A 22,854-nucleotide genomic window follows, 5' to 3' on the forward strand; every position below is an offset into this window, starting at 1 on the left:
CTGTCCGATATTTCACATTCTATCCTAATTGGCTAACATTGGCTTTCAAAGTTTGCAGGTTTGGTCCGTTTTGAACAAAAAGCCTCAAATCATAAACACAGCATGCAATTTACGTGAAATCTTTCACAGACTTTCCTACTAGGCTGAGGAATATTATATATTCCACCCTTTTCACATTGGCCTATTATAGCGCCACCAGGAGGCCACAACCTGCCCTGGTGGAGACCTGTGCCCCGAGGGGCACTTTATCGAGTTCCACTCATGTGACCACATGGAAACCTTTATATCACAATGTGGAAAATGTATAGAGAAGATAAATAACAGACTTAAGTTCAAACAGCCTTCAAATCCCATGTGACACACGCAACCTCAAAATTTCACATCACATGAAAGCCAGTGAAATATAACCCTCTGTGGCAATGGTTGGTTCAAACGTAAAGTAAACGCCAGACCATCAGAGCCAAACTCCCAGCAAACGACTAACTTTATTAGCTCACACTGTCCCCGATACACTGCCGACCGACCCACAACTCAGGGAGGCACGTCATCTAAAGTTACTGACCTTCACATACCACATCACAGGAAAGACGGGGAATGAAACGACGAGTGGATGGGATGACTTCTTCCTCTCCCAGCTGACCCTGGAGGAAACAGGTGTTTTCTGCACTTGAAGAGAGAGAAGAGACAGAGACAGAAATAGAGAGAGAGAGAGAGAGAGAGAGAGAGAGAGAGAGAGAGAGAGAGAGAGAGAGATTTAGTGTACCCTTAACCTAGTGTTTTGTTCTTCTTTCAACATATTAGGTTCACAAAAACCACAATGCAAATCAATTACAATCACAATCTCTCACACAACCAGAATTATCTTAGTTATCAACCTAAGCTCCATTTCATACTTCGTACACTGTCGTGCGACAGTGTCACATGCCATTCATGGACATATCCGATACAGAGTACAAGCCCGCATGCAGCACGTTCAGAGCTTGTAGATCTTTCAGCATTTTGGAAATTGTTCAGAAATTCAAAGAATGCCCAATATAAGGATGCCAGGTTGAAAGTGGTTAAGTAAAATAAATCAGAAAAGGGAAAGGGAAAAAATTAAAACAAAATTGAGGCCTGCTGCTAGATATTAAGATTAAGTAACTCAGGAGGTACAGTGGCCTTGTGGGAGCCAGAATGTTTCAATCACTGGCTCATCCTGGCATTGTGAGTGACAAAGTGTTCTTGAGCAAGACAATGAACCCCTAACTGCTCCAGATAAGCATTGGTTGTCTAACTCACTGGTTCCCAAACATTGGGTTCCCAAACATTTTTATGGGTCCCTTTATTTTTTGTTTCGAATTATTATTTCAAAACATTTTCATAAAACATTGCTCTGCTATTTTCACTAGTTACAGGTCACAGGCTAAAAAGTTACCGCTTTTGTTTTCAAACTTAAGTTAACGTAAAGGGAAACTTAGCAGATTTTTAACCTGAATCCTATTGCTCCACTCTGAGGATGTGAAAATCTGACATAAGACTTTCCTATGCATTCTGCGTTGAGAGCTCAGTCTCAAAAGGCACTGGAAAATCTCCTCTTGCGTACGTAAATCAAAGCACATTTCTATCCAATCAGTACATCCATGGCTGCAGTTCATAAAATGACTCATGCTGCACTGTCGTTCCACTCAGGGATGCTGAGGGCCATCTGTATATTGTACATATGTTTAATGGACAGGGGCTGCGCCAAAGATTTTGGGCCCCATCATGGAAAGATATCACATTGGGGCCCAGCCGCCCAGGCCATCCCAGCCTTGCACAATCACTGTAACCACATCTCTTGAACCTATAATAATCAACCCCCATATACAAAAAGGATTTACATAATACTGTACTATCTTTGAAGCTCACTTGTAATCTGAAACTTTGAAGTTAGTGACAGTGAACATGGATATAGGCTATGGATACGTTTATATTTCTATATGTTACATACTTGCACAATGCACATGAAACACTGCATTCATAGCATTATATGCTTTTAAGAGGTAGCACGGGAAACATTAGATATTCAATATTTGGTAGCTTTAACAATTCGCTGACTAGAGACTATAGTCAGATATCATGCCGTCTAGGCTAGGGCAGTGGTTTTCAAACTGGATTGTGTGACGTACAAGTGCAGGCATACATACTTTGAGTATGCTTTTTGTTGTCCCTAAATTTTTATCCCATTTTTTCACAGAGTGTCAACTATCTAATGTAATCCTGGGCGTGACACTCCCTCTGCCAACCTGGGGAGAGCAACGGAGTTACCGACTGACCTCATGATTCCTTCTATGCATGGAGTCTAAAGGCTCATTCATAGTCTGGAGTTTCGGTGGTGAGGTGACCTAGCCTGGCTAATAAGCCAGACTGAATCAGCCGTTGGCAAAAAAAAAATTGCCATTCCAGCGGATTACGGTCTGGAGAGGCTCAATTGTACGCCCATTTCCTACACCAGAGAACTGGTGTGGCCAATCGGAACACGGTATGCAATATGGGCGGGCTTTGGTACAGTGACGTTCAATGCTTGAAACCTTTGACTGACAGTAGCTCTGACCAATTGCGTCAAAGAGAAAATGTTTGAACCCGCCCCCCAGGAAACAAGATCCATACACAGCATCTCCAGACTCAAATACCACACGACAGTGTGATTTGAGTCTGGCTTATTAGCCAGGCTAGAGGTGACCACCGGAGCTGAAATAACGTTGAGCGTTGGTGAGTAAAAACAGAGAGAAGGGCTGGAGCGGTGGCGGTGGTTTGCTCTTCACCGCGGCTCATGTTGTAGTTCGGTGGTCACCTAACCACCGAAAATCCAGACTATGTATGAGCCTTATGAATGAGCCTGTGAGGTGACCACCGCTCCGGTGGTGAGGTGACCACCGGAGCTGAAATAACGTTGGGCGGTGGTGAGTAAAAACAGAGAGAAGGGCTGGGGTGGTGGTTTGCTCTTCACCGCGGCTCGTGACGTCATGTTGTAGTTCGGTGGTCACCTCACCACCGAAAATCCAGACTATGAATAACGCTTTAGCCGCTTCTTTTCACCTGACACTATGAGTATGCATTGTTTGAGTGGTTATTGTCTATAGGCCTACTTGAGACAATTTTTGAATGCAAGCTTAATTTGTTTAATTCATTTTCGATACCCTGTGTGACAAGGGACAACAGATTCACAGCACTGTTAATATAATTATAATTAATCTATGACTATATGGAGCTTCTGCTTCTTATGTCATTATAATTACTAACATAATAATTTGCATGTAGGACAGTTACATGAACTACCGGTAAAATATGTTATTTTATCAATGACCCTTGTCTGGGCTTTTTTTTGTACATGGTATGGTAATGTAATTGTATTCAATAAAATACTAAATATTTGGTGGTGGATCCAAAAATCCTGTATTGCCATGGTCAGGTCATGATAAAGTTTGGCAACATATGCGACTGCTCTACTAAACTAGCATAGCCTACCTACTGCTATTTTAAAGAAAGACAATAAAGTAGTCTTTTTTTTAAATTAATTTATGTTCAATAGTCATTCTATATATAGGCCTATATTCTAATACTCATTACTCACCTACCTCCTTGGATGCGGGTGAGTGACTGTTGATGAATCAGCTGGCTGGGTAAATGTTAGCTTGTGTAAAATAAATAGGTAATAATTTTATTTAACGACCAAAGGCTTCATCATCAGTGGCGAAAAGAGCTAATGAATTCAGTAACCATTAACCACCTTTCTCTGTGTAGAATGTGTTAATAGTGTCACATCCATCATTGTTTGACTGGGTCTGGCTGTTTCGGCGGTCTGCATATAGACTGTTTTTACATTGTTTGACTGTCAGCTCAGCTGTCACGAATCCCTTCACCAACTCTTGGAAAAACTTGAAATTCAGCAACAAGTGCAGTTTTGGGGATGGGATAAACCATTTCGTGTAATAAAGTGGGGGTGCGGTGGCAGTTCGGACTTCGGAATTCAGTGCTACCTGGATGGATGGTAAAAGATTTACAATGAAACCCCCTGTCGGCTAGGCGCCTTGGATTCGGCCGTTCTTGTTTACTAGTCGGAAACAAAACAGCAGAGGGCACTGTTTTTTACTTATCTTTTGCCGATGGGTTCCTAACTTCCTAAATTGACAAGTCAGAAAGACGATCACGAGCGACTTGTTTATTATTGGTGTTTTAGATCATGGCTGAATTAACAGCTCGAGTATTCTTAATACAAAATTGGACCATAAACTTATTTTCAAATGATGTGCAATAAAACGGGCTTTACTACATCCATCATGTAATATTGTGTATTTGGACTGAACAACAGAGAGAAAGAGAAAAAAAAACATAATCATTATTCATTACTGGGTATAGGATGTCAGAGGCTATAGCCAGCCCAGACCAGTACATATCAGACTCTGGGCTACAAGCCAGGAGTGCTAGCACCGGTGGCGCCAGCAGCTATGAGACAATGAAACAGGTGTACACTGTTATTTCTAAAGCTATGCCCCCGTTTGAATAATAGGGACCCATATAGTGTTCATTCTTTTTATCCCCTTGCTGTGTGCATAGTACATCTAGCCCTATCCGTTTGCTTGCCTGTGCCTGTCTGTCTCCATTTTCAGTTGTAGCCTATATGGGATGAGAAAAATGAGCTCGACAATATCACTTAAAAATACATTTTAATCAGTTACACAGCTCATTATGGGGTCCTGGAACATGTGGCGACATGATCATAACAGCAAAAACTGATTTGTACTTAGTTGCTTACCGGTGTCACATACAGAAAATAGCCAAACTGACAAGCTCACAACACATGCAACGCATTGTGAGCTTGTAGATCGCCGTTTTCGGTTCACGACACGATGCGCAACGAAGTATAAGTCAGACATAAATGGGAAAAGCTCCCATAAATACAAATAAAACGGAGTCAAGTTCTTGATATAATCAACTTGTAAGTTGTATTTTTTTTTTTTTATAGTTTATGCATTTGTGAGACTGCATCTGGAACAATATATCAAGTAGGAGACACAATATCACATAGATAGATACTGTACATTTCACCGCTGATGTGGACACTTGCCTTACGAGCAGGGTATTTACTTAGCAAAATATCACAATGGCGTCTTTGACTGATAAGACTTTTTAGCCAGACTATCTTGCGAGGTGAAAGAAGTAACCAAGAAACATGCCTGTTATTACAAGATCGGTCTTTTCAATGATTCCACCTGAGGGTGCTCTGGTTTTGTACTGTAGCTAAAGTAGATATATGATGCCATCATGCTAGTGAAAAGATTTGGATTTCTTTGTAAGGATAACATCTCTGCAGTCAAGTCGGTTCACCTTAAAGGTATATTCAGTGATTTGACTTAATTCAAATACTTATTTTTTCTTTTTTTCTGGATAATTCTCCCTACTATAGTGTGTGCTGACCATATAAGGAGTTCCTCCCTGTCCCCAGTGAGCCCCTGGGGTCAAAAAACCCTAGTTTCAGTTTGGGCTTTGGGTGGCAAAGCCTTCATCCAATCAGGATGAGAGGGGCCTTCCTCCAATCATGATCGAGTGGGGGCGGGCCTTGGTGCACATGCTGTTGGCCTGTTGCACTTCCCCCCACTGTAGAGCGTGCATGTGCACATTTTGTTACCGGGGCGGACTGGGTGGTTTTCCAAATCACCCAAATCACTGAATGCTCCTTTAACTAAGCTTTTAGCTTCTTCTGTAACAGTTGCTGTGGCTGAGTTGACACAACATTAGGGTGGACCATAGAAACTTTGAGTCAGCGACAAGGCATACAATATACTATTTTGTAGGCTATATATTTCTAGCTCAATCACTTGTACAGTGACTACAAAAAAAACACATGTAAGCATAATTATGTTTTACTAGTTTTTGTAATTGAATAGCTGCATTTCAGCAAAGAATAAGCATGTGCAAACAAAGTAAGGCAGAGGTGATTACATTTGGTTTATCTCAAATGTATGAATAGCTGATAGATATAATGACCATACTAATACCGCAATCGTTGAAGGAGGAATGGAAAACAGGGCACAATCAACTCGTGAGATAGTCTGGCATTGTGTGGCTTAAGCTTTTCTGTCACATAAGTTACAATTCCCAAGTAATTCTTCATGTAAAATCAAAGACATTATCTGGCACTTGAATGGAAACATAAAAAAACAACAACCCACACACTTTAAACACAGAACATATTTGGTGGGTCCATAATGCTTCATGAAACATATTGAGGCACTTGAGGTCAATGATCGATATCCCCAAATACTGCAAGATTCCACAGGGATATTGCATGCTGATGATGATACCTTTAATGGATAGACCTTTGGATGTCTGTTTGTGGTCAACATAAACTCTCAGATGAGGGATTGGTGTTTATTGCAAGAGCAGGCACGTTGGCTTCAGTTTTTGGCACGTTAAACTCTGAGACAGAATTGCACTTTGCTTTCAACGTCCTGTTAAAACAGATTAGTTTTTTTGGAGAGGTGGAGGACACCTTCTCCTTTTTTGAGTTATTTTGTTTGCATTTTTTGACACTTTGACTCTCCCGTGTGACGGGAATACTATCCGGCTTCTCCTGGTTGCCAGGGATTTTATGACAGGTGTCTGTTTGTGTTGCCATTTTGTCGCCGACACCTGACACGTGATTATTACCACAACATCGACCAAGGTCCGTCCCTCTCGGTCTTTCGTGGCAGCTGCATACTGTGTGTGCTCCTGCTACTGAGGAAGGGGAAGGTCCCCGAGTTTGAGGCTGTGTCTGAGTTGAGTTGCTAATATTTGAACTGGGAGTGGAGGGCCTCACTCCCGTCTTATTACTCTCCTCTTCCCCCACAGATTCTAGGTCTGCAACGGGACCAGAGCTTGGGCCACCTGAGTCTTGCGTTGGACTCGGGGTATTTGATCTCTGCTCTCTAGCTGGGCCGGCCTGTAGGCTTGCACCGTGTACACAGTAGTTCCTGAGATGGCAGCTGTGGGCGGCCCCCTGCCTGACAGCCATCATTCTGCCCTGGGTGCAGTGGTGGTAATGAGCTGGGGAACAGTGGACGTAGTGCATACGACACTCCATGTTCTGGTATGCTGGGTCCATGGTGGTGGATAACAGGGCTGCATTTGGTTTACTGTTTTTACCTTCCAAGATGGGGAACAGTTGAGGGGTAGTGGGGCAAGAAGGCGAGTCCTGGGGGTGATGAGTGCAGTGGTGTGGGATCCATGGCTGGGGCAGATGAGGGCGGTCTCCACAGTTACAATTGGTGTTTTGTGAATAGTGACACCTGGAAGGCGTGCTCAGAGTGGCCACCAGCCCATTCTCAGGACCTGCTCTCCCAGACTCAGCTTTATAAGGGATGTGTGAATAAGGAACGGAGGCGTGGTGAGACGTTATTCCATTATAAAGCTGAGTGCATGCCTGCTGCTCCTCTGCAGGTTTCTCCTCGTTCCTGTGGCCGGACGCCAGAGGCTCCAGCTCATAATGCTCCACCTCCACACCCCGACTATCCAGCTGGTACTTGCCCAGCCCGGAGCTCTTTGCTTTGGCAGAAGAGGGGGTCGTAGACGTGCCCTCCGAGTATGCCTGGCACTGGAACCTCTTGGGCAGAGGGATCTGGCCACAGGTGCCCTGGGGCCCCAGGCAGCGGCACATGCACTGAAAGAAGAAGGTGGCGAAGGCCCAGCTGATGCACATGATGAGCATCATGAACGTGCCCAGCTGGGTGTACGCCAGCACCGTTGACGGCATCATCATCGCCCCGGCCACAAAGGTGGTCAGCGCCGCCATGGCAATGGCAGAACCCATGCGGCTGAGGGAGAACACCACCTTCCCCTCGCGGTCGGGCTCTGGGGCCAGCCGGTACGCCACGCCGTAGTGAACGGCGAAGTCCACAGACAGCCCCACCGCCACAGAGATGGTGACGGACTCCAACACGTTGAGCTCCCAGCCCAGCAAGACCAAGGAGCCCACGGTAACGAAGATGGTGCCGGCGATCGAGAAGATGGCGTAGAGGCTGATGATGACGTTCCAGGTGGTTAGGAGCATGACGCTGAAGGCCACGGCCACCGACAGCGCCATGGCGACAAGTGTGCCGTCCGACAGGCTGTCCTGGAGGTCGTAGAACTCCAGGTTGCTGATAAACCAGCCGTGGCTGAGGCCTGGCGGGGCGTCCAGGAGCTCCGCGGTGATCCAGGAATCCACCTGAAATACAGGCACAGTTAAGGGTCATAACATCACCAGCTGAGGTTCAGGTTCACTGTGAAGCACTTTGTAACCTTGTTTAGAAAAGTGCTATATAAATAAACTCTTATTATAGTTATCATTACTATTATTATTATCACTTTATTGTCCCTAAAGGAGCCCCAACAAAGAGAAAGCACACTGCTTGAACTACACAAAGTTTGACAAACCCAAGCCATGAAAATTACAGAGGTTCGGTATTGGCAGACAGGAGATGTTGACTAAATGTGTAAATAGCTTCGACAGCTCTTGGACGCGTAGAGAAGAAAACCATGGCACGTTCTATAATGTCAAAACACAGCAAACCGTACTTCGCGATAGAACTGGAACATCTTCTCATAGGCTAGTGTGAAGAGGTACGTGCTCTGGAACTCCAGGACGATGGCCCTGATGGTATCGTTGATGTCAAAACGAGGCCCGGGCGTCTTGCTGTCCAGATGGTAGCTCGTGCTTCGGTCCAGCTCCATGATGGCCCTCTTGATGCACAGCTCAAAAACCTCCTGCTTGTAGGGGAAGGTGGACTGACTGCAGCACGGGTAGACGGAGGCTTCCTCGCAGTCCTGGTTCTCCATCCACTGGTTAGGATAGAATGAAGTTAAATGTTATTATATCTAAGAAAGTTGTTCATAAACTAAATAAGTAATATATTACAGTACAGGGGTCTTCGATGTTTTTCAGGATAAGGAGGACCCCTTAGCTGAGAGAGATTAAGCTCGGATCCACACTAGATATGGTATAAAATTGATTCAACTTTTTCATAGATAGCTTCATAGGTTTATTTGACAGCACTATCATCAGTGTTTTGTAAATGAATATTTAACCACCCATTTAACCTGCCGCCACCCAGGCGGATGCGTGCACGCGACCTCGCCCTTTAGGGCGAGGCCGCTTCTCGCTCTCAGTGCGTCTTACTGGTAGTATATACTGTACGTGCCTATTAAGGTGTAATATTGTTCTATTATATGAATAGGATATAAAACGTTCCCAATATCCTACTGTTATATGAACTACTCTGCTCCCTGTAAGTCTACCTTTTATTTGTGCAAAAAAAGCTACTAAAACACTGACCTGTTTGAAGGTCTCGATGAAACAGCTGGTGAAGTCCTGCTCGTCTGACTGGAATATGAAGCTCTGGTTCCTCAGCTTTTGGCAGAAGTTGAGGATCCAGAGCTGGGAGGCCGGGCTAGCGATGTTGAAGCTGCTGTCCAGCATCAGCTTCCCCTTGTTCTTGGGGTTCAGGGGGTCACCGTTGTCCACGGGGGTCACTCCCCAGATGATGGTGATGGGCATGTGGAGGTCCTCGCCGTGGTGGACCCTCTCGAACATGAACAGCTTCTTGAACTCGGCGTCGTAGCGCTCGAACGGGTGCGAGGCACGGAACACCTGGAACTCGGCCAGCTCCAGTGACGGCAGCTTCATCTTGGGGTTGATGCACACCACGTAGGCTCCGCCCACCGTGATGGCCAGGAACCAGAAGAGCCAGAGGTAGCGCAGCTTTATGACGATGCAGGGCAGCACCTTCTCGAAGAAGATCCTGGACGCCTCGGACGCCGTGAACAGGCACTTGTTGGCCTTCTGGCATATCCCGGCCCAGAACGTCTTGGTGCAGCAGCCTCCGCTCGGCTGCTGCGGCGGCTTGGTGCAGGTCAGCAGGTTGGGCAGGTAGCGCTCGTGGAGCACGACCACGGCGGGCAGCCACGTCACCATGAGTATGTAGTTGACCAGGATGGCCGTGCCCGCGTAGACGCCGAAGCAGCGGATGGCGGTGATGTTACTGACGTAGTTGGCGTAGAAGGCGGCGGCCGTGGTGAAGCTGGTCACGAACATGGAGAGGGCGGCGTGCTGCAGGGTGATGCTCACCGTCTCCGCCAGCTCGGCGTGGGGCTTGTCGAACTTGGTGTAGTTCCACACGTCGCAGAGCACGAACGCGTCGTCCGCCCCGATGCCCACCAGGATGATGAGCGCCGTCAGGTTCATGAAGGGGAAGAACTCGAAGTTGAAGACGACGCGGTACAGGAAGTAGGACACGTTGAGCGAGCTGATGATGGCGATCATCGTCATCAGCGTGATGAAGATCGAGCGTGTGTACACGCACATCACCAGCAGGACGATCACGATGGCGATGGCCGGGTACACCGTGTCGGTGAGGAGGTAGTCCTGGAACAGGTTGTGTTTTATTCCGAACTCGATCCCCGTCACGGTGGTGACGCCGTCCGAGGCGTTCCAGTTCTCAAAGTTATCCAGGTAGATGCTCATCATGGACTCGCCTTTCTCCGTCGGGGAGAACAACATGCTGTACTTGAGCACAGGCGGAGGAAACTCCAGGCTCTTGGTGCTGAGAAAGTCCTTGTCCACCAGGAAGTGAAGGATCTGGTAGACGGCGTTGTACTTGGTGCACTTCCGCGGCACGTTGGCGCACTTGAGCTGGTCCTTGCGCCGCGTGGTCTTGTCCCAGCAGTCGGAGCCCAGCGTGCCGTTGTGGTAGTACTTGGCACACGAGCGCAGGATCTTCAGCGTGTGTGAGACGTCGCGCTCGGTGATCTTCAGGCAGGATGACCTGTTGGTGAGGATGGCGATGTAGTTGCCCAGCGTCCAGCTGGGGCAGCAGGAGGCGTCGCTGGTCCGCTGACACAGGTCCCAGTAGGCTTTGTGAGAGCGCACCTGAGAGAGAAAGAGAGGGGAGGTATGGAAATCCATATGGATGCAGATTAAGACAAATTAATTCATGCAATGCAATGAATACAATGAAACATGCTTGTAAACATGCTCATTCGTATTTGTATTTTTTGTTTGTATTTGTTCAATGATATAAGTCTAGATATTATCTGTGGCTTCTATGCTATGATCAATGAACCAAAAGCAATGATTCCATTCAGTATATATAGTAAACCAGGTCTCAGAATCACCACGTTTATAGCACATAAAACAAATAAAGCGCGTGTGCACGCACACGCACACGCACACGCACACGCACACACACACACACACACACACACACACACACACACACACACACACACACACACACACACACACACACACACACACACACACACACACACACACACACACACACACACACACACACACACACACAGGGCTGGGTTGTGTCTTACCCTGCTGTTGTCTATATTGCACATGGATTTGATGGATTGTATACTCCACAGGTTCTTCCCGTCTGCGGATGTGAAGACCAGTCTGGAGTATCTATCCCCTTCAAAAACAAACTGCATTTAGTAAATGTCAACTCTATCTATCTATCTATCTATCTATCTATCTATCTATCTATCTATCTATCTATCCATCTATCCATCTATCTATCCATCTATTATATCATATCTATCTAGCTGCCGTGGTATGTTGTCATTATAAAACAGCTTGGTCAAATCATGAAATCTGATCATTTGATATACTGTACAATGGCTATGAATTCTGTACAATTAGCTATCACGCAATGCCTTTTTCTGGATGAGAAAAAAAACATTAGACTACAAACTGCAGGTCAAGGTGAATTCCACAACAAAAACAAAAATCCACAACATTGTGGTGAACTTTGACTGTAATTCAAGGCTTTATGCGGTGTGTAATTGATAGAAAATAAGTTATCTTTTGGGTGAACTACCCCTTAACACCCTGAGGCCGATTCTACAAAATGTCCTCTAATTCTTAACAGTTTTCTGAAAAACGTATGTTGCTATAATTCAGTGGTGCTCAAACATAGTCATGTCAAGGACCTCCCAAAATAATGTGTATTTGGAAGCAAAGAAAAAAAAAAATATATATATATATATTCAAAACATTTGCACGATCTTTCAAAAGAAATTATAGCAGATCTACAAGCTCGCAGTGCAGCACAAAGTGACGCGCTGTGAACTTGTATATCTACTATTATTGAATAGCCAACCAGTGTGCTACATTAAAATAGCTAAACATCGAAAATGATACGGATGATTTCCCGGTCTTGATTCTTTCTGCAGAGCTGCGGAAAGAATTTCATGAACTCAGAAGAAAACTAATTTAAGCGAACACTGACTTAAAGGACCACTTCACCACTTTAACATCTCTTCATATAACTTTTGCATTGCAACTTTTCAGGAAAAGAAAGCCTGCCGTTTCTATTAGCTTGGATTCACCATCGATGATGGTGACTGCCCACAGCCTTCCTATGAGAGACAGACTGAGTAGGAAAAAATTGTGGTATTTTATCATGAACATTAGTTAGGACCAATTATAGGAAGAGAAGTTGAAAAGTGCTGAAGTGGTCCTTTAAGAAAACTAAATGAACCGTACGGTCCAACGCTTTGATGACTGGTGTCAAACGACGTCAAAGGGGGTGGGGTAATTAAACCTTTGTATGCCTGTATCATAAATTGCAAAGGATGACAGGCACAAAGATGAGAAAATCTAAATGAACATGTTGCATAGCAACCACCTTGTTTGTGCAGGCAGTCTTGTAGAAAGTTCTATTAAGAAAAATGTTATTAAAACTGTTTTAATTGGGATGTCTATAATTTTCATGTTACCACATTTGGTAACCATTTTAAAAAAAAGCAATAAAATACTAATGCAAGTACTGACTCATTCTAGGCCATGGTATATTGTCGTTATATCACAGCTCAGGGCTCTGTTGGCACAACATGAAGCAGAGTGCCTTAAATGCCTATACAGCTAGCTGTATGTAGCTGTGGTTTAATAGCTATATGATGACGTCTCGTGTATTACTGCTTTTAACAAGATTCACATATATTTTTATATTTCTTTCTCCGGTGTAGAAGCTGTGTATCGTATAGGGGGTGTGTGTGTGTGTGTGTGTGTGTGTGTGTGTGTGTGTGTGTGTGTGTGTGTGTGTGTGTGTGTGTAATACACACACACACACACTCACACATACACTGTATGTATAGACGAATCCACGGAGGGGTGCCCTGGGCGCAGTCGTAGCTGAGGTGTACCATTAAGTGCAGCTTGACACATCAGCACTGATTGCCTGCACCTGGCCTACAAGGCTCCATGGATTCGTATACACTGTATAAACCTTACAGCCATACCTGGTGCATCACAGAAGCTGTCCTTGCTGAAGTCCCACTCAGCTTGTCGCTTGTCTCTGTCAAAGTGGTCCTCAGTCCATCTGTCCTCTTGGTGACTGACAAACAACAGCAGACAGACAAATTAGCCATGGTACTGATATTGTGAACACGTGAGCTGCTGCAAAAAGCACTTTGAGCTACACAGACAGATGTTGTTGCGACTGAGATGTCTTAGGAGACTGCTCAGTGATGGGAAAGGAGACCGAGATGTCTTAGGAGACTGCTCAGTGATGGGAAAGGAGACTGAGATGTCTTAGGAGACTGCTCAGTGATGGGAAAGGAGACTGAGATGTCTTAGGAGACTGCTCAGTGATGGGAAAGGAGACTGAGATGTCTTAGGAGACTGCTCAGTGATGGGAAAGCTGCACTGAGTCTTAGGAGACTGCTCAGTGATGGGAAAGCTGCGCTGATTTCTCCGTCCCTCCAATCAGAATCATACCATTATCATTATCAAACTCGTCAAAACAATGATGGCTCTGAATCAACAGGGGCCACGGAGAGGGTCTATGCAATGTGAATGGTGCACTGGCGGCGATATAGGGGAAGCAGGGAATGCAGTTGCATCAGGGGCCGCAGGGGCCGTAGTACACTGTAAACTCTCTCTTTCCAACAAACACACACTGTTAAGTTACCGCGACTAAGACTACATTTCCTGTCAATAGTAACCAGTGTAAAATATAGTTCATTGGGAGGTAAAGGGAGACACTTTATTGTGAAGAGCCCTTCACAGGGGGGGGGGGGGGGGGGGGTCTGGGCTGTCAATCTCGCATCAGGGCCCGTGGGACATTCCCTCCGCCACTGGAATGGTGTGTGTCTAGGAATGACGTGTGTCACTGTGCACATGCATGTCTGTCTGTGAGGATTTAGTTGCAGCTCATTCTTGTTTGTGTGTGTGTGTGTGTGTGCGTATATATGAATGTGTGCTTGTGTGTCATGACATGCATCTGTGTGCGTGTGTGTCTGTATTTGGGAAACAGAGAGGATTATGGAGTAGACAGCTCAGAGGATGTGTGAGTGCATGTCCTGTCCTAGACACAGGAAGTCAGAGTAATCGTGTGACTGTCAGAGGGACGGAGCGAGGAGCTGACGACGGAGGACAGCGGCCCCTCGTACATGTCATGCACGTAAGCACACAATTACCTCTGAAGACAGACATGCAGGGCTGCAATGACCGCAGGAGGCATGAGACACACACACAGACTCAAAGACAGGCAGAAATAAACAAGAGTCTAATAACGGTGTGGCCTCTCTTGTCCAACTGTAGATAGTTAAGTTATTAGTAAAAAAAAAAAAAGAAATGCATAGATTATAATGTGGTGTTCAGTTACACTAAACAACATGCTGGGTGTTTGTGTCCAGAGCCATAGAGTATAGACAGAGTTGTGACATTGAGGGGTCACGTGGTTCATGTACTCGTGCGAGCCCATAGACTCCAATGCATTCCGTAAACTGTCCCTATTCGCCAATAGAAGTCTATGTAGAAGAGCCGCCATTGGACTGAGAGTTGTCGTAACGTAACTCTGTCTTACTCTATGGCCCAGGTGAAGGCCTATGCCCGTGTTCTAAATACCGCACATCACCTATCAATATGGACTAAAAGATTTACTTTTGGGCTTTTATGCCGTACAGTAGTTTGACAGGAAACGGGGAGAGAAAGAGGGGAGTGACACACTCACGCAGCAAAGGCCGCCGGGAACGGGACTCGAACCTGCAACGGTCTGCCAGGCTACATTGAGCCTAGGTGCCCGGACCGCTACGCCAGCTGTCCGTGACACTTTCACACGTTTGAACTTCACCAGGCACTTGTTTATGCAGACATTATGAATGGACATAGTTCGGTTTTGTGATGTCTTGCCTATAGCGGCCTGAGCGCTGACCGGGCTACACTACTTTTGAGGGTACAGACATAAATAGATATACATTAAGACATACAGACAATCCCTGTTTTAGTCCACAAGGCTTTGTGCCTTGACCTCACACTACGTAACCTTGTTTTTGACAATACATATTTTTCCATTTTGACATATATGCCACATTTCCTTTATGCAAAGGAATCAAAACAGATAGGACAGACAGACACAGGACAGACAGACAGACACATTCAACGTCTTGCGCTGTTGATAATTGAAGAGACTTTTCCCAAATGACCGCTGACAGAAGATGACCCGTGGATAGACACATCTCCTCTGTTTCTCTCATCTTTCAGGACGGATTGAAACATTTCTCTGTGTCTGTCAGCGCTATTCACCCCCCACCTCCCTTCGCTCTCATCACTCCTCTCTCTAAGGCCGGTCCTTCCTGCCCCGAGGGTTTCCAATCAATGCAGCTTCTTGTATCACAATAGGATGCCAATTTCAAACGGACTGATTTTCTTTGCTTACAATGAGGCATTGTGAACTATACCCACCGAGGTAACCGAGTGTGATTCCCAGTATTTGACCGGCCAACTGGACTAACTGGCTAACTGCTTTAGTTTCTAGTTTTAGGATAAGCAGAAATGTGAGTATAATGTAGTTACTTTTTGGCCTGCTCGTCTGCATATTTGAAGGGGTAGTTGGCCAGGGTAGCTTTGTAGCCAGTGTTCTTAATCATGTTGTTCCATGTGACCAGCCGCTGGCCTATGGCTGTCCCCCGTGGCTCGAAACCCTGTTAAGGAAAGGTGAGAAAATATTTTGTCAATCTTGTGTGTAATATCCAACCAGTCTCATACAATAGCTAGAAGTTCAGTTAATCACATGAACTCTAGCCTCTCTATTCTGGGGGGGGGGGGGGGGACATTTGGCTAAACTAGCAGATCTACAGGCTAACAATGCTTCGCAATGCAATGCTGCATGTAGAAAATCTATTTTAGGCGAAGATATTAGTGTAGCAGGAAAACAGGAGGCAGCCTATTATAGAGCCCCTGAGAGTCCAGTTCAACTAAGGATAGGCCTACAGTATAATATGTTTTAAGTGACTAAAGTGGAGAACTTAACAAACAAAACTGATGGGCCAGAGTTAGCTATGCAGATAATCTGCCTCTGTGTGTGAATAGAGGGATAAATGTGTGAATAAAGGACACTTACTGTATAAACCACTATTAACCACTAAAGCCGATTCATGTGTCGCACGTCGAAAACAGCAGACCTACAAGTTCACAACGTGGCACGTGCGCAACGCAATTGTGAGCTTGTAGATCGGCTATTTTGAGGCTCACAACACCGTCGAGTGGTGGGAGCACAAATTAGGCCTACGGCTCCTCCCAGTGACTCGCCGTGTGTTTTACACCGCCAGGAAGCGGACTCACCAGCAGGGGGTCCGAGAAGTCGGGCAGGTCCGGCACTAGGATCCCCACCAGGGCACATATCACGATGAGCACCGTGCACACACCCAGCACCACCACCGGCCAATCAGCTATCAGCTCCGCATAGCTGTGGAACGGAGGAGGACAGGTCCGTTAATCTACACGTCAGCTAGAAAGTAAACAGCACTTTTCCACCATATTCACAGATGGTTTTTAAAGTTCCTAATATGGGAAAATATGAATGCATGATAATCACCCTATGGACGTACTATAAACTCCACTATGACTCACATGATCCCATATCAGCATACTGTGTCAGCAGTTATCAGGTTGAAGCATATGTGTGCTTATTCATTGCATGACTCGGCTAAATGCGATGAATTGTCCGAATTCCTTCAGCTTAAACTGATTAAGACCCGAGGCCGATTCTACAAATGCCTTCTAAATCAGTAGTTCTCACACTTTCAAGATTTTTCAAAAATGTAAAAAGATAAATAGATGTACAAGCTCGAGCTCGTATATTTGCTATTTTTGAATAGCCACCGCTAAAATAAAAAATCACACCCGTGTGAACCGAGTGGTGTAAGGTCTGTCTGACGTAATGAAATCATGTCTGACGTAATGAAATCACACCCGGGTGAACAGGGTGAACATAGCAACCATGCTCATTTTGTCTGCACTAACAAAGCCAGTTGTAGGAGTGGTTGTAATGAAATCACACCCGGGTGAACAGGGTGAACATAGCAACCATGATCATTTTGTCTGCACTAACAAAGCCAGTTGTAGGAGTGGTTTACACCACTCAAAAATGAGACTATGAGACAGATGCTTTCCTGGTTTTAATGCGTTAACAATGTGGAGCAAAAATAGGAACTTTTAGTTTCTTTACACACGTTTAATTCTACCTTCTATGAAAAGGCTCTAAATTGTCAAAAAGAAATATCCCACCGCAGATTGGATTTATTTGTATTCATTTTTTAAAATTGAATTAAGAAATCAAGTCAATGCACAACACAAACCTTTAAAAGTCAACGTTGAGAAAGTCACTTACTTAATTTAAATTGTAGGACAATTTTTGGATAAATGAGGAAAAAACACTGAACTCACTTCCAGGTTTTAGTACTACAAATTGTAACACTCCATTGTGAAAACTAAATAGAACAATATGATTGATTAGGCGGCGGTCCCGGGGGGTGAGTAGGGCAGAGGTTGACATGGAGCATAGATGGTTAACAGAGAGCAGGTACAGAGAGGGAGAGAGAACTCAGATCAACTCCCCAGTACTGATGACTCAGTACTGGGGAGTGACAGCTCTGCAAGAGCCATGATGGATAGATGATGGGAAAGTATTGGCACGAGCAAGGGGGAGAAAAAGACAGGAAGAGAGACAAAACAGAGGAGCAATGGTGTGTGTGTGTGTGTGTGTGTGTGTGTGTGTGTGTGTGTGTGTGTGTGTGTGTGTGTGTGAAAGAGAAACGGAGAGAGGGAGAATGAGATGAAGATAAAGACAGATAGAATGCAAGGAGGAGGATGGAGCTTTCCAACCAATAAATCCAAGTGGAAAGAAAAGGATCTTTGGCAGGTCTTACCTTTTGGGGAACCGAAAGGGCCTTGCAGGGCTGAGAAAAAAAAGGGCAAATAAATCATACATTTGGAAATCAAAGCAACAGCCAATCAAAAACAGATTCTCCCCAGCATCTGTGGGGAGAACGAGTGAGAACATGCTTTTTTTTGTGATCTGATTTAGTGGAGGGTGGGGGTGGGGGAGGGCTAGTTGTTTGATTCCGTCCCCCGCAGCAGTACACACCTTATGTACGAGAAAACAGGCAGCACTGAAACCAACTCCTCTGCCCCCATTACTAAACAGTTGAGTCAGGAAGACAATCCTTCATGTATTGAATGAATTGCATTTGTATAGCGCTTTTCCAAGTGCTCAAGGCACTTCACAATGGTTCATTCATTCATACATTGGGAGGTGAAGCGGCGAACAGTCAACGGCCCAGCGTCCTCACTTCCCACATTCACACACCAATGGTGGCAAGCTCACACCGGCCAACTCATTGAAGGCAATGTAGGGTTCAGTGTCTTGCCCAAGGACACTTCCACATGTGGACAGGAGGAGTCGGGATTCGAACCGCCGACCCAGGGATCATTGGACGACCTGCTCTACCTCCTGAGCTACAGTACAGCCGCCCTGTGTTTGTATTGTAGTACATAGACCAGTCACACACAGACAGACACACTGCAACACACAGGCACATATAGAGGAGTCGCTTGAGCTTAAGGGATGAGACGTTGAGCGCTGCCAAACCAGAACCAGACTTGATGCAGAGGGACTTGCACCTTTCAGCAGCATTGACAAGGGATCCTTCCGATTGGTCCCTGTGACTCCCTGACCGACCAACCAGCAAGCTCCTTCCTCATAGCAGTGGTTGTTAATTCTGAGTTAAACGGTGTTAGTTCTGAGTTAAACGTGAGCTAAACATCACTATTATTGCCCCCCCCGGAAGTTCCTTTTTACCACGACCACGAAAATTACTTTTGCATTCAGCAGCACACACACACGCACGCACGCACGCACGCACGCACGCACGCACGCACGCACGCACGCACGCACGCACGCACGCACGCACGCACGCAGTCCTATGAAGCTTTCAGCTGCTCTGGACTGGTCTGGTGTTCTCATCATATCCTCTCCAGAGCAGCAGGGGAGCGTCCGGAATGCCCCACCAAGATGGGGGAAGAGAGGAAGAAAGGGGAATCAGATATGGCCCCCGGATCACAGCATGGCCGCCGGAGATAAGAGATACAAGCTGAGGTGGAAGGAGGGGTGGGGTGATATGGGGGAAGGGGGTGTCTATCTTCATCAAAAAATGGCCTTCCTTCACAAAAGCCATAAGCTCCAAATTTTAACCTCTTACACCCAGAATATTATGCCAGGGGGGAAGATAATTTGAAGTCTTGTGAGCTTGTAGATCGGCTATGTTTGGGATGTTTGGGCTAGAGATTTGGTGTCGACAAAAAGAGTACAAAGCCAACAGTTTACTAAGTCTGGAGGATTTAAAAGGTTAAGTCACACACACAATTTCTATGTCTAAAAACAAGTAAGACGTCAGATTCATTCTGGACAAGAGCCTCAGCCTGCGATGTACCGTCAAGTCAACACGGATACACTGACCATGGACAAATCCACCACCAACAGAATGGGACCATGGTCATGCACAACAGCTCTTAAATTATCAATGAGGAAACCCAAAACCAAACAGGAAGTGACCTCAGAGGCCGCCATGCGCCGGAGCCGGTCAGGGCACAGGCGCAGCAGAGGACATTTGAGCTTTTCGTGACAACAGTAGCAACATGAACAACAAGGGCCATAGAGGTCGTTGTATTTCCTGCGCCCCTTCCCCCCCCCCCCCCCTCCTTTAAAACTCAAATTCACACAACGCTATAATTAGTGGCTGGTCGCGGTAACCGAAAAGCACAAATGAACAAGGGCCATTGGTTGGAAAGTTTTTCCCCCCTCCACAGGGTATGTTTTCGAGGGAGGCAGTAAATCCCTTTTTTAAAGCTTCGCCGGACACGTTAACACAACGGCCAGATGTCGAGTGGCACAGGTCGAGAAAACACTCGTAGTATATGTACACACACGCACACACACACACGGTCACACGCACACGTACTCAAGGACGGGAGGGGACGTCAAAGCAAGCCAGCGACTTGAAACGAGAAAGATAGATCAACTTAATAGGTGACAAATTCATTCTCACAACAGTACATGCACTCTGTAAAGTTCAGCTGGTGGGAACGGCCAGAGGACGGAGTCTGTCAGGAGCTTCGACCACTAAATCACAATGTCCTCCATCTGTAGTCTTGAATCTGGCGCAAGACATTTTGTTGTGTGTCATTTGTTCTCTGGTCTCTCGCCACAGTGCTGTCCAATATAGCAGCATTGCTTAAAAGAAAACAAAAAAAAAAACGTTAAAAATAAAACTAGTATAATAGCTTGTTGACATCGGGTCCCTGCCTTCAGTCCCTGCCTCTATTCTTGCGTTTGGAGAGGGTTGTTCTGTTCATGCAGTCACAAGCTGATTAAACTATTCATTATAGTAATAACAGAGTTCTTTTCTTCTTCCTTTTTGGACTGAATTCCCCCCGTAAGTAATGATTCATCATATAAAAGTGACTCTTTGCCTGATTCAAACCAACGACAGCTAATGAAAACCACATTGGGCCCAACCCTTTCTCTAATTTAACATTATTAGCCAAGAGGGGGGGAAAGATCTGTATTGGTAATTTATGGCTGTTACTTTGCGCTCTGTTCTAACTTCTCCGTCGGTTTTCCCATGTATGGACCTCGAACTGCGGAATTCAGCACAGAGATAGGGTCCAAGGACTGAAGATGCAGTGTAGCTATTGGAAAAGGTTGGAACTTGGAAAGGATTCCTGAGGCCTCCCTCAGACCTATCTGTCCGTCTACTGAAGGTCTGTTTTGGGTTTTTGGGTCTGCGACGACATTCCAATCCGTGAATAAATCTCAAGCCAAAAAATCTGTGAAGATGGATGGATTACCTGAGCTAGCCGCCGTGTAGCCTGAGCCTCGATTTACGGCGCAGGTCAGTCTGCTGTTATTTCAGAGAAGCTACTCCCCTCGGAGAGGTTTTATACATAATGTCATCTAAATCAATTCTGTTCCTGTACAAAACCTCAAGAGGCTTTGTGTTAGAATTTGTTTTTTTTCCACGGCTTCAGATCATTGACTCAAGGCGGCGTTACAGAGCTTAGAGCAACCTTTGTTTGCGAACTTTTTGGCAACAAAACAAGGACAATGAGTACATAAATAATACACACATGCATGTAAAAACACACACGCACATATCCAAGCTTCCACAGACTTGCAAATACACAAACATATATGGACAACAGGGGAAATGAAGAGAAGGAAGGACAGATGAGGAAGGGCAGTGTAGAGGCATGGGGGGATGGGGGGGGGGGGGGGGTGTTGACTGATGATCACACAGACTTTAAATTGAGCAGGATGACAGCCCACAGCCTCACATTTCCTCCCCTGGTCTCAGATCAGTTCTGCACACTGGACCCTCTAAAGAAAACTTACATCTCTCTCTCTCTCTCATCTACTTCCACTGACTCACCTTCTCACCCTTTTTCATTCTCTCTCATCCCCTACTCTTTCCTTCTCTCTCTCTCTCGGCCCTGGGTAGCCTGTAGCCTGTTTTTCTATTTACCAGAGGGAGAGCGTTTCTGGATCACTGAGCTAATTAATAAGGTAAACACAGCCTGCAGGCTGCTCTCTCAGCAGTGTGCTGACAGCATAGAGAGAGAGGAGATAAGGTGTGCAGTGTATGTGTGCGCGCGTGCATGAGTGCATGTGTGTGTGTGCGTGCGTGCAAGGGAAGATGTGCGTAAGACTTGCAAAGCAAAGTTGTATGAGTGTAACTTCTGGTCCAGTTGCTTCTACGGGTGTGCATTTCCATGTTTGTATTTAACGTGTCGTGTGTGTGCGTGGGATATTGGGAACAGCCTTCCAATCCGTACATCAATGTGCTTGTTTGTTTTAACAGAAAACACCATGGCTAATACAGCATGAAGTGTGAGTGACGGCACACATGGATCTTTCTGCGTGGCAGATAAGAGCGAACGTACGCGCGGTCACGTGCGCTTCTCTCCGTGCAACATCCAAGCGTCTCTAGCGTGCACACGTCGTCGTGCTTTTCTTTATGCGCGAGGGGGGGTTAAGAGGTGAGCGGGGTCACAGCCGAGGGGGTAAACTGCTAACAGACGGCCGGGGCAGATATTTTAGGGGAACGAACGGGGGCCGGCTTCAAGTTGAGGCAGGAGCAATTACTGTCAACCGTCAGGCTGCCCCGGCCCCTGGCTTGGCCTGATTAGTGCCTCGCTGCAACGCTGCACACAATTACAGAGCCGACCAAGCCATGAAATGGGCCCGAGCTCCGAGCCGAGGGCACACGTCCAACTTACATCACCAGAAACAAGGCGTCGCTGTCGGCCCGAAACCTTGTATGTCCAAAACGATTGCGGCAATAATGTGTTCCAACGGATTTATTTTAGTTACCATTAAGTGACAAGCTCTTGTTACTACTTTTCTTTGGTTCGTAATTTATTTATAAAACCCACAAACGGACATAACCGCTTTCACTTTCACTTTTCACTTTTAAAAATTTGCCAAAACAGCACATTTACAAGCTCACAACACGTTTGCAACT

General features: G+C 45.8%; 1 protein-coding gene across 1 annotated transcript in view; it reads right to left on the reverse strand.

Annotated features, from left to right (window-relative positions):
• Nucleotides 1–4,666: 4,666 nt before the first annotated feature.
• Nucleotides 4,667–22,854, reverse strand: part of disp1 (dispatched homolog 1) — a 43,345-nt gene continuing 25,157 nt past the window's right edge. Inside the window, exons 3-10 of the mRNA XM_079525947.1 lie at nt 18,202–18,231; nt 16,616–16,739; nt 15,848–15,975; nt 13,291–13,385; nt 11,362–11,459; nt 9,314–10,906; nt 8,557–8,820; nt 4,667–8,206 (exon numbers count right to left, since the gene is read on the reverse strand). Of these exons, the coding sequence (XP_079382073.1) occupies nt 6,359–8,206; nt 8,557–8,820; nt 9,314–10,906; nt 11,362–11,459; nt 13,291–13,385; nt 15,848–15,975; nt 16,616–16,739; nt 18,202–18,231 (4,180 nt within the window). The 3' untranslated portion in view covers nt 4,667–6,358. The remainder of the gene's footprint in view (nt 8,207–8,556; nt 8,821–9,313; nt 10,907–11,361; nt 11,460–13,290; nt 13,386–15,847; nt 15,976–16,615; nt 16,740–18,201; nt 18,232–22,854) is intronic.

The sequence above is a fragment of the Electrona antarctica genome (genome assembly GCF_951216825.1).
Source record: "Electrona antarctica genome assembly, chromosome: 17".
Taxonomy (NCBI): Eukaryota; Metazoa; Chordata; class Actinopteri; order Myctophiformes; family Myctophidae; genus Electrona; species Electrona antarctica.